Below are 13,538 nucleotides of genomic sequence, written 5' to 3' on the forward strand. Positions count from 1 at the left end.
ATCCGCACCCCCAGCCTCTCCCTCTTATCAGCCCCCTCTGGTAACTCAAACCCACCCCCCCTCCCTCCCCAGTATTAATCATTGGTGGCAGTGGCCACAGGGTCCCCCTCCTCCCCCCCATCATTGGCGGCAGTGGGCAGTTCCGATCGGAGTCCCAGCAGTGTAATGTGGGGCTCCGATCAGTTACCATGGCAGCCAGGACGCTACTGAAGTCCTGGCTGCCATGGTATGTTAGTGAGCAGCATTATACTCCCGTGCGCCGTGGCCACCGGGCGCTCCTTCTCATAGGTCTGTGCGGCGCATTGCTAATGCTATAAGCAATAGCAATGCGCCGCACAGACAGAAGGAGGAGCGCCCGGCGGCCACGGCGCACGTGAGTATAATGCTGCTCACTAACATACCATCGCAGCCAGGACTTCAGTAGCGTGACTCCTGGCTGCCATGGTAACCGATCGGAGCCCCAGCATTACACTGCTGGGACTCCGATCGGAACTGCCCACTGCCACCAATGCAGAGACTGAAGAACATTCCCAGCACCCGACCTCTGACAGGACGCTGCGATCCACGCAATTAACCCCTCAACTGAGGGGTTAATTGCGCCGGATCGCAGCGTGCAGTCATAGGGGCCGGGATATGGCCGGCACATGAAAGCTACGTTGGTATTCAGGCATTCATTGGTGGCGCAGTGGCCACAGTCCCTCCCCTCCTCCTCTGTTCTTATTGGTGGCCAGCAGCAGCCGCGCACAGTGGGGAGGGAGGGACTCCCTCCTTCTTCACTGTGCCGGCTCAGGAGAACATGGTGCGCGCCAAGAGCGCGATCATTCACTACCGCTCCGTGGTCATATCGCGGTCCGGCGATGTGCACAAAATCCATATCGTGGCACAAATTTATATTGCATATCGTCTATATCGCCCACCCCTAGGTCAGAATATGGTTTAAATTTATTTTTACATTATTTAGACATAAAAAACCTATGGGTTATCGTTGTAATCGTACTGACCCAGAGAATGAATGGCATGGGTCAGTTTTGCCGCAAACGAAATGCAGTTGGAACAAAACCCGTAAAATGGTGGAGGAATTGCGTTTTTTCCCCCAATTCCACCCCATTTGGAATTTGTTTACCGCTTCCCACTACATTGTATGCATAATTAATGGTGGCATTAGAAAGTACAACTTGTCCTGCAAAAAATAAGCCCTCATAAAGCTATGTGAACGGAAATATAAAAAAAGTTATGGCTCAAGGAAGATAGGGAAGAAAAATGAAAATGCAAAAAACACTCTGGTATCCTAAGGGTTAAACAAGCTTGAAAATCCCTAATTTGATAGGAGGGTCTCTTAACAATATTCCCATAGTACCAGCTGCTAGGACCCCAGAGATTGGGTGCGATGATGGCAAGTGTTTAACTCCATACAGTACCACCCAGAGTAAATAAAGGTTTACAAAGCCCTCACTGAAATCAAACGGTGTTAATGTAATGCGCACGATTGAGATTAACACTTCCCCAAATTGTCACCAAATCAGGTAAGCGATTCAACTTTGGGAGTATCATACATAAAAAAGAATATATAATATATATATATATCTTGAAAAACATCCAACAGTACATTGTAATAGCTCTTCTTGATTACATACTTAACCAAACGAAGACATATCTTCTCTGGAGGAAATTCATGTGGACCCTCCACACTGTTATCATGGCATTCGGTCTCCAAATAGACATCCAACAACATGCACAGTCTTTGCAGCTGATTTGTCAGCAACTGAAACCCCGGGGAAGGACCACTAAGTTCTTTGTAGTAGACGTTGATTTCACTTTCCATAACCTTCAAGGGAGCATAAAGAAGTGGCCGATCAGACCCCATCATTCACACACCCAGTGAAACATATCACAATGTAGAGCTGAAATTCTTTACATCATAGAATGCCATACATTTTTCTTTAATGTCTTATATAACTTGATTTCCATCAGTGATTGTGAGCCAAAACCAGGTGCTGTTCTAAACACAGAAGAGGTGCAGATCTTTCCCTTATATCTTATGTCTGTGGAGGCTCCAATCCAGGGTTTTGGCTCAAAATCACTGATGAAAAATCACAGACCGAACACGGACGTGTGAATAAGGCATAAATCTCCAAATTATACAAGCTCCTTAAAAATGCAACTACCATGAAACAAGGGTCCAACACTGTGAAAAGGACAAGCAGGCAGTGCATGAGAAAGGGAGCCCTGCCAATCAGTGGCTCTACTCCAACCACTGGTGGATTGACAGGGCTCTCCTCGATAAGCTGCCAATACACACTTTCATGTGGATTTTGGAAAGACCAAAGTTAAACACTATTTAACTGCTTAAGAGAATCTCACCACTGCCTTTATTGAAGGGTTTTTTGGGGAGCACAATACTGATGACCTATCCTCAGGATAGGTCATCAATATTAGATTAGTGGTGGCCCAACCCTGTTGATCAGCTGTTTCCAAGGATGCGCCAAGTCCCATAACAGCATACAAAGCACAGCGCCATACACTGTATCATATGGTATGGTACTGCAGCCCAGGCCCATTTCACTTGTGACCGACTGTTAGGGGTGCTGGGAGTTAGATATTGATTACTTTAATAATCCCACCAACTCATGAGAAGTCCCAATATTTCTGATAAACAATAGGTTACTTACTCGAATGTTTTCATCATTTCTGGAACTACGCTCACCCTTCCAGTTGAGGCAAAGACTAAACAGTGGAGGGATGACGCAATAACCAGGATTAAGAACTACTGCTCCATGAAGTTTGGCTGTAAAGAAACAGTTAAAAAAAATGAATCTAAAAAACTGCTGCAGACAATAAAAAGCAATAAACTTCATCTCATTACTTAACCACTTCATGCATCACTTTATGTGGTAATAACTTTGGAACACTTTTACTTATCCAAGCCATTCTGAGACTGTTTTCTCGTGACACATTGTAATTCATGACAGTGGTAAATTTGAGTCAATATATTTCACCTTCATAAAACAATCCAAAATTTACCCAAAACTTTGAAAAAGTCTCAATTTTCTAAATTTCTATTTTTCTGCTTTTAAAACAGAAAGTGATACCTCAAATTATTTATTACTTAACATTCCACATATGTCTACTTTATGTTGGCATCAATTTTTTTTTTTTAGGACGTTAGAAGCCTTAGAATTTTAGAAGCAATTCTTAAAATTTTTAAGAAAATTTCCAAAACCCAATTTTTAAAAGGACCAGTTCAGGTCTGAAGTCCCTTTGTGAGGCTTATATAGTGGAAACCCCCCATAAATGACCCCATTGTAGAAACTACACCCCTCAAGTTATTCAAAACACAAGAATTAAAAGGAAAATGGAGATGACATTTATAAATATCACTTTTTTGGCAGATTTTCCATTTTAATACCTTTTTCTTCTTTAACACATCGAGGGTTAACTGCCAAAAATAACTCAATATTTATTACCCTGATTCTGTGGTTTACAGAAACACCCCACATGTGGTTGTAAACTGATGTAAGGGCACACGGCAGGGTGCAGAAGAAAAGGAGCACTGTATGGTTTTTGGAAGGCAGATTTACCTGAACTGGTTTTTAGATGCCATGTCCCATTTGAAGACCCCCTGATGCACCCTTACACTAGAAACTCCCAAAAAGTGACCCCATTTTGGAAACTAGGGGATAAGGTGAAAGTTTTATTGGTACTATTTTGGGGTACATATAATTTTTAATTGCTCTATATTACATTTTTTGTGAGGCAAGGTAACCAAAACATGGCTTTTTTGGCACAGTTTTTTTATATATGTATACTTTTTATTTATTTATTTCACTTTAACACGATAATAGCATTTCTGAAACAAAAAAAAAAATTATGCTTTAATGTCTCCATGTTCTGAGAGCTATATTTGTATTTAATTTTTTTGTGATTTTCTTATGTAGGGGCTAATTTTTTTTTCAGGAAGAGGTGATGGCTTTATTGGTACCATTTTGTGAGACATACGCCTTTTTGATCACTTGGAGTTGCACTTTTTGTGATGTAAGATGACAAAAATGGCTTTTTTTTTTTACACAGTTTTTATTATTATTTTTTTATTGTGTTTATCGGATGGGGTGGATCATGTGATATTTATAATGCCAGTCATTACGGACGCGGTAATACCAAATATGTGTATTTTATTTATTTTTTTCCATTTTTAACATTTTTTTTTATTACTTAAAGAGGACCTTTCATCAGCATCAAGTATGTAAACTGAATATACATACATGGAGAGCGGCGCCCAGGGATCCCCCTGCACTTACTATTATCCCCGGGCACCGCTCCGTTCTCCGGTTACAGGCTCCGGTAAAGTCATAGTTAGGCTCCCCCCATTTGAGCCTGCCGGCGTCTCTTTCTCCTATGTTGTAGCGCTGGCCAATCGCAGCGCTACGCTCATAGCATGGCTAGAGCTGAGCGCTGCGATTGGCCAGCGCTACATCATAGGAGAAGGAGACCGCGGCAGGCTCAAATGGGTGGAGCCTAACTATGACTTTACCGGAGCCTGTAACCGGAGAACGGAGCGGCGCCCGGGGATACTAGTAAGTGCAGGGGGATCCCTGGGCGCCGCTCTCCATGTATGTATATTCAGTTTACATACTTGATGCTGATGAAAGGTCCTCTTTAATTGGGGGAATTTTTTATTTTTTTTTACATGCAAAACCTTTTTTTTTATTTTAATTTTTTATACTTTGTGTCCCCTATAAAGGTCATAGAAGACCTCTGGGGGACATTTACCTTCACTTTTTTTTATTTTTTATTTCTCCTGTAACTGGGGCTGACATAGTAGCCCCAGTTGCAGGGGAAATACAGGCCCCAGAGAGGCTGTACAGCAGAATACAGCGCTGTACAGCCTCAGTGCAGGGCTGATCGAGGTCTGTAGAAGACCTGACAGCTCCTGCACTCTCCCGGCATAGCACTTCCTGATCTGTATACACAGTGCTCGCTGAGCACTGTGCATACAGCGATCTAGAAGGCAGGGACACCTGGGAACTGTCCCTGACAGCGGGCCCCCCGCTCGGCAGCTGCACGATCAGTGTGCAGCTGCCATCTCCGAATTGACGTTCCAGAATGTCCATTCAGAGATAAACATCCACCCATAGGACGTTTATATCCTATGGGCAGATGTGAAGTGGTTAACATAAAAGGCTAGGAGACCTACTTTATTAGTGGGATTAAGTACTTTCATCTATGCAATCAGCATCCATATGTGTATATAATACATACAAGGTAAGCAAAAAAATAAAAAAAAAATCACTGTGGACTTACTGATGAAAATACCATACCTGCTGTAAGAGATGAATATAATACTATACTACTAACCGTCAAAACTCCCATCTGACTGTTGGGATTCCAGTTATGTCTTGAATGTCATACAAGGGCAATATCACTGTCCATAGCACAGGCTTTTTGCTCATCCAGTGCATGCCACTATTAGGCCAGACACAGATGAGCAAGTTCAAGGCAAGAAACTTGCTGCGTGATTCCCATTCTGTCCTGTACTCCTCCGACAGGATCGCACAGGATTATAATGATTTATAAGTCTATGTGACCCTGCCAGACCTGGAATCTATTGAGTTACACTGACATAATGTGAGGTCATTGAACGGGCATTGTCTGGCCTTAGGATGGATTTACACATGTAATTATTGTGGCAATTTATAACGCAGTTTCACTTTCTTTTCTTTGCTAGCGAACAGCCCTGCATCCTGTGCTATTCTTACCGTCATATGTGACGGAACTGCCCAGAATGGTATAAAGCATCTTTACTGCAAATAGAATTTTTTTATGGAGGTTCTTGGGAACAGTTATAATCTTGCTGAATACCTCTCAAATGCCTCTCAAAACTAGGACATGGCTTGGCCGTGTCTCTTTTCTTAAAAGCTCGTCTTAGTAAAAAAAAAGTTAACATTGTACATATTGAAGATATGTCTATAAATACTGCGTAATATTCTAATATCAGATTACAGATACTAATTCTTACCTGTCCCCCTGTCAATCATAAGGGAATAATAAAGATGGGTGTTCTGTGCTAAGCCACACTCCACAATTTCTTTAGTATACGGAAGCATCTGTAATCGAGGGAAGCAATCACACTGAGTAACACTGTACATAAAAGTGTGTAAGCACATGTAGCATTCATAATATACAATACATATTTAAATAAACTGGTGCACATTTAAAGAGGACCTTTCACCGATTCTTACCCTATGAACTAACTATACAGATAGGTAGAGCGGCACCCGGGGATCTCACTGCACTTACTATTATCCCCGGGCGCCGCTCCGTTCTCCCGCTATGCCCTCCGGTATCTCCGCTCACTAAGTTATAGTAGGCGGAGATACCAGTCCCTAAGTTATGGTAGGCGGAGTCTGCCCTAGCGCTGGCCAATCGCAGCGCAGAGCTCACAGCCTGGGAGGTTATTTTCTCCCAGGCTGTGAGCTCTGCAGTGCGATTGGCCAGCGCTAGGGCAGACTCCGCCTACCATAACTTAGGGAACGGAGATACCGGAGGGCATAGCAGGAGAACGGAGCGGCGCCCGGGGATAATAGTAAGTGCAGAGAGATCCCCGGGTGCCGCTCTACCTATCTGTATAGTTAGTTCATAGGGTAAGAATCGGTGAAAGGTCCTCTTTAAGCTGTCTTAATACAATACATGTTAACATAACATTTGTGAAAAAAAACTCAGGAATGCATATTAAAGGGAATGTGTCGTCAGAATATGGCCGATTGTTTAACTCTCCTTTTTATGGGAAAATAATAATAATAATATATATATATATATATATATATATATATATACACACACACACACACACACACACACACACACAGTCCTGATCAAAAGTTTAAGACCACTTGAAAAATGGCAAAAAATCTTATTTTACATTATTGGATCTTAACAAGGTTCCAAGTAGAGCTTCAACATGCAACAAGAAGAAATGGGAGTGAGACAAAACATTTTTTGAGCATTCAATTAATTGAAAATAACGATTAAACTGAAACAGGCTGTTTTTCAGCTGATCCAAATTTTAGGACCACATGTCCTTAAAAGGCCAAATCTGTGCAAAGATGTGGATTCATTGTCATTTTCTGTCAGGTAGTCACACGTTGTGATGGCAAAGGCAAAAAAACTCTCCCTTTTTGAACGTGGTCGGGTTGTTGAACTGCATAAGCAGGGTCTCTCTCAGCGCGCCATCGCTGCTGAGGTGGGACGCAGTAAGACAGTCATTTGGAATTTCTTAAAAGATCCTGAGGGTTAGGCTCCATTCACACGTCCGCAAAATGGGTCCGCATCCTTTCCGCAATTTTGCGGAATGGGTGCGGACAGCACACAGTGTGCTGTCTGCAGCCGCAATTGCGGAGCGCGGCCCCGATTTTGGGTCCGCAGCTCCGCAAAAAGATAGAGCATGTCCTATTCTTGTCCGCAGCTTGCGGACAAGAAAAGGCATTTCTATGGGGGTGACGGGCTGGTATGTTGCGGACCCGCAATTTGCGGTTCCGCAACACACCACGGATGTGTGAATGTAGCCTTATGGAACAAAAAAAGTCAAGTGGAAGACCCAAAAAAATTTCATTACCACTGAGCCAGAGGATCCAATTGGCTGTCCGTCAAGACGCTGGACGATCCTCGACCCAAATTAAGGCCCTTACTGGTGCTGACTGCAGCCCCATAACCATCAGATGGCATCTGAGACTGAAGGGCTTCAAAAACAAAAAACGTCTTCAAAGACCTCGTCTCCTTGAACGCCACAGAACTGCTCGTTTGGACTTTGCAAGAGAGCATCAAACATGGGATAATCAAAGGTGAAAGAAAGTTTTATTCTCTGATGCGAAAAAATGTAACCTTGATGGTCCTGATGGTTTCCAACGTTACTGGCATGACAAGCAGATCCCACCTGAGATGTTTTCTACGTGCCACAGTGGAGGGGGCGCCATAATGGTCTGGGGTGCTTTTTCCTTCAGTGGAACAATGGAGCTTCAGGAAGTGTAGGGGCGTCAAACGGCCACTGGCTATGTCCAGATGTTGCAGAGAGCATTCCTCATGACTGAGGGCCCTCGTCTGTGTGGTAACGACTGGGTTTTTCAACAAGATAACGCCACAGTACACAATGGCCGCAGGACAAGGGACTTCTTCCAGGAGAATAACATCACTCTTTTGGCCCACCCTGCGTGTTCCCCTGATCTAAATCCAATTGAGAACCTTTGGGGATGGATGGCAAGGGAAGTTTACAAAACTGGACAACAGTTCCAGACAGTAGATGGCCTTCGTGTGGCCGTCTTCACCACTTGGAGAAATGTTCCCACTCACCTCATGGAAACGCTTGCATCAAGCATGCCGAAACTAATTTTTGAAGTGATAAACAATAACGGCGGAGCTACTCATTACTGAGTTCATGTTTGGAAGTTGGATTTCTGTTTTTGGAGGTGTGGTCCTAAACTTTTGATCAGCTGAAAAACAGCCTGTTTCAGTTTATTCGTTGTTTTCATTAAATTGAATGCTCAAAAAATGTTTTGTCTCACTCCCATTTCTTCTTGTTGCATGTTGAAGCTCTACTTGGAACCTTGTTAAGATCCAAATATGTATAGTATATTGGTAGGTTGGGCACACCTCACTCTGATAGATCTATGTCATTTATAAATTTTATCAAGTTATGAGCATATATCTATACAGTTATCAGTTTTATTACAGCAATAATGTACATATAAAATCGTGAACATAAAACTTATACACATATATGCGCGCAATAACATAAAATAAAAAAACAAACATTCAATGAACTATACCATATGTCTATATGGACATGTAAGTTGGACCCATACGGTATATATTGGTATATGAGGAACGAGCGGGTGATGTATTCTCTTGTATGACAAGTCAATTGCTCGTATTCCTCTCACACCAACGTATTATGCAGTCCACAATAGATAAACTATGTTGATGCATGCAAATTCTATTTCATTAATACAAGTGTAGATAAAAAGGTCCGTTCTTTTCTCTATTCAAATAGAGGTTGTCATCAATGTAATAGACTATATAAGGCTGCAATGTTCCCCTCCACACTTAAGTGGATATATTGCAGGGGAACATTGCAGCCTAAGGCTACTTTCACACTTGCGTTCAGAGCGGATCAGTCTGGTGTCTGCACAGACGAATCCTCTCCTATAATGCAGACGTATGGATCCGTTCAGAACGGATCCGTCTGCGTTATAGTTCAGAATAAATTCTAAGTATGAAAGTTCGTCAGACGGATCCGTCCAGACTTTACATTGAAAGTCAATGGGGGACGGATCCGTTTGAAATTGCACCATATTGTGTCAACTTCAAACGGATCCGTCCCCATTGACTTACATTGTAAGTCTGGACGGATCCGTTTGGCTCCGCACGGCCAGGCGGACACCTGAACACTGCAAGCTGCGTTCGGATGTCCGCCTGCTGAGCGGAACGGAGGCCAAGGGGAGCCAGACTGAGGCATTCTGAGCGGATCCGAATCCACTCAGAATGCATTGGGGCTCTACGGATCCCTTCGGGGCCGCTTGTGAGAGCCTTCAAACCCCCAAACAGATGACATTGATACAAAGCTTTGATCCCGAGGAAATCTACGATTATTTCACCTCCCCTATCCGAAATTCCTGCTTACGGCTATCAGAACTTTTCGTGTTCAAAATCAAACGAGCCGACACCGGGACACTAACTACGTAGTATCCAGAACAGGAGCGAGACGAGAAAGAGCAGAGCCTACACGTGGGACGCCACGATCATAAACTCCGCCATTTGCCATACTTAGTGCACGTCTGCAATACAAGGATAAGGGGATAAGGAAGCATCGCATGCGATTATACTTACACCTATGGATCGCCACTCTCACTACCTATAAGGAGATGACATCTAATCGTGAGTAATATAGCGATATATCCCTCTATATATACAAATATTGATGCAAAAATTTGGATCAAAGTACCACTGTCCCTAATAGGTGGGCACTATTGCGAGTCTGCGAATACTCTAAAAGACAATAACGGAACCTGCATATTAGACTAATCACAGAATTACAGTCTCAAAGGATATAACGTTATGACTGTGCTGAGTTAGTCAAACTGGTACCCCTGTAATAGACTATATAAGGCTGCAATGTTCCCCTGCAATAGCCACTTATTAAGTGTGGAGGGGAACATTGCAGCCTTATATAGTCTATTACATTGATGACAACCTCTATTTGAATAGAGAAAAGAACGGACCTTTTTATCTACACTTGTATTAATGAAATAGAATTTGCATGCATCGACATAGTTTATCTATTGTGGACTGCATAATACGTTGGTGTGAGAGGAATACGAGCAATTGACTTGTCATACAAGAGAATACATCACCCGCTCGTTCCTCATATACCAATATATACCGTATGGGTCCAACTTACATGTCCATATAGACATATGGTATAGTTCATTGCATGTTTTTATTTTATTTTATGTTATTGCGCGCATATATGTGTATAGGTTTTATGAACACAATTTTATATGTACATTTTTGCTGTAATAAAACTGATAACTGTATAGATATATGCTCATAAATTGATAAATGACATAGATCTATCCGAGTGAGGTGTGCCCAACCTACCAATATACTATACATATTTGTTTTCCACAGATTAGGTGTATCTAATTTGGTTGGAGGCACCTTACCATAAGCAGAGAATAGGTGGGCCAACACTTCGATTCCTTGTTAAGATCCAGCCATGCTAAATATGATTTTTTGGGCAGAAAGGTTTTTTTTCCAGGATTTTTTTTCCAAAAGATGGTGATTTCAGCCTAATCTGCACAGGACCTGTTACATGTGGCCATACAATTAAAGGCAAATTGTCACCAGGAGTTTCCCTAGCAAACTGTTCGTATAGACACATGTGGTTCACTACTGCTTTGCCACTGCCACAGAAAAAGTGGAGCTTGGATGAAATGAGAGCAACGGTGCCGCCCTCATTGTGCCAAAGGCCTAATTTGCAAATCGGGAAAGTATCATAACTCTGAAACGGAGCCTCAGGTCAACAAAACAAATACAGTGTTTTAGTCAGGTGAACCACAGCTATGTGTCTATGCAAACAGTTAGATGGGGAGGTCGCTGGTGACAGATTCCCTTTAATCCGTTCAAGTTTGGACCAAATGCCGGAGCCCCATTTTTCAAATCTGACGCGTCAGATTATGTGATATTAACTGTGGAACACTTTTACTTATCCAAGCCATTCTGAGAGTGTTTTCTCGTGACACATCATACTTCAGTTTAGTGGTGAATTTGAGTTGATACACTTTACCTTTATGCATTAAAAAACCCAACATTTTCAAAATGAGAATTTCTCCGTTTTTAAGACAGATAGTGATACTTCATAAAATAGTTACTTTTCATTCCCCATATGTCTACTTTATGTTGGCATCATTTTGTAAATGTCACTATTTTTTCAGAAAGTTAGAAGGCTTAGAAGTTTAGAAGCAAATTTAAAAATGTTTAAGTGTATTGCCAAAACCAACTTTTTTAAGGACCAGTTCAGTTATTGTGGGACTTAATTAGTAGAAACCACTCATAAATGACCCCATTTTCGAAACTACACCCCTCAAGTTATTCAAAACTGATTTTACAAACTCTGTTAACCCTTTAGGTGTTTCACAAGAATTAAAGGAAAATGGAGGGGTGCATATTTTCCATTTTAATCTATTTTTCCTGTTAGACAGTAAGGATTAACAGCCAAACAAACCTCAATATTTATTACCCTGATTCTGCAGTTTACGGAAACCCCCCATATGTGGTTGTAAACTGCTGTATGGGCACACAAGGGAAGGAGTGCCATATTGGTAACAGAGGGCAGATTTTGCTGGAATAGTTTTCAGGTGCCATGTCACATTTGAAGAGACCCTGAGATACCCCTAGAAAGAAAACCCCCCAAAATTGACCACATTTTGGAAACTACACTCCTCAAGGAATACATTTAGTGGTGAAGTGAATGCTTTGACCAAACAAGCGTTTCATAGAATTTAGAAATGCATGGCTGTGAAAATGAAAAATTTACTTTTATTTCCAATATAATGTTGCTTTAGCCCTACATTTTTTTATTTTCACAAGGGCTAACAGGAGAAAATGCACCCCACAATTTGTTATGCATTTTTTCCTGAATACGGCAACACCATATATGTAGTCGTAAATCACTGTTTGGGGACACGGCAGCATTCAGAAGGGACGGAGCGGCATCGGGATGTTCTAACATGTAATTTGCTGAAATTGTTTTAGGGGCCATAACATTTTTATTTTTTCACCAATGTAGCTGTGTGGGGGCTTGTTTTTTGAAGCACAGGCTGTTTTTATTGGTATCATTTTGGGGTACATAAGTATTTTTTATCACCTTTTATAGCATTTTTTGTGGAGGTGTATTAGGTAAAAATGGCAATTGTGTCAGTGTTTTTTATTTTTATTTTGTTCCTCTTGCGGTAAATAGGATATGAAAATTTTATTCTGTGGGTTGATACGGTTATGGCAATACCAAATTTATATAGTTTTTTTTATGTTTTACTACTTTTTCAGCATAAAATCACTTGTGTAAGGCGTCCGGTTGCCAGAGCAACCATCGGTCCGCTGCCATCGCAGCAGCAGCGGCCTGACAACCACATGGATGCCGCGGGCAGCTACTGACCGCGGCATCTGTGGGGTTAAATGGCTGAGATCAATCCTAGCACCGATTTCGGCCGTAGCAACAGAGTGTCAGCTGTAAGTTACAGCAGACACTCTCTGCTGATAGCAGAGGCTCAGTTCCTGAGCCGCTGCCATCAATGCCGGCAGAGAGGATCAGGCTGCAGGGGGCACCAAAAGGAAATGGGGGCATCTGAGGGGAATTATGGGGGTCACTAAATTACTGGGGGCAATATAAATATCAGGGGCACATTGAGGGTCTTACCTGATTTCCAGCAATGTCACAGTAAAGCGCTCCGATTTGGTTATTCTCTGCAGACTAACCAATCAGAGTTCTTGCCGGCAATTGACCAGAAGAAGCCAGATTACTGGCGAAACGGCGTTGGGTCAGGAGGTGGCTGAGAGATCAACACACCACTCAGGGTATGCTTATCTTTTCCTTTAATCACCAAGTCTGTTTATCCTCACATTTGTCTCCATTTGCCATTGCTTGGGGCTTATTGTCTTGAGGTGTCTTGGTGACTAGCATCTGATTACTATAATATAATTTCCCTGACTCCTGGTGTGCTGACCTCCCAGCCCCTCCTTGGGTCCTATTCCTCTCCCTTGTGTGCCACCTTTGTGCTGCCCCTTTTTTTTTTATCTTCATGTATGTATTTTACATTGTCAATAAAGTTTATTTATATTTACTATGCGAAGATTTTTGTGCAATTTCTTTTGTGATATTTAAGGCTCCTTGTGGGTCCGCAATTCTTTGCGATTCTTTCTGTCCGGTAACAATTTGGTAGCCAAGTGACCACCCTGATTGATCCCTTGCCGGCTTTACTGGGAAACCCCGG

At 42.2% G+C, this 13,538-nt stretch overlaps 1 protein-coding gene across 2 annotated transcripts in view; it reads right to left on the bottom strand.

The window, feature by feature from the left end:
* THOC5 (THO complex 5) overlaps positions 1–13,538 on the bottom strand; it is a 50,784-nt gene that overhangs the window by 1,545 nt on the left and 35,701 nt on the right. For both annotated transcript variants that reach the window (XM_040416680.1, XM_040416681.1), the window contains 3 exons: positions 6,014–6,101; positions 2,670–2,785; positions 1,635–1,825 (listed from right to left, as the gene is read on the bottom strand). In XM_040416680.1, the coding sequence (XP_040272614.1) occupies positions 1,635–1,825; positions 2,670–2,785; positions 6,014–6,101 (395 nt within the window). The remainder of the gene's footprint in view (positions 1–1,634; positions 1,826–2,669; positions 2,786–6,013; positions 6,102–13,538) is intronic.

Source organism: Bufo bufo, chromosome 2, assembly GCF_905171765.1.
Source record: "Bufo bufo chromosome 2, aBufBuf1.1, whole genome shotgun sequence".
Lineage (NCBI taxonomy): Eukaryota > Metazoa > Chordata > Amphibia > Anura > Bufonidae > Bufo > Bufo bufo.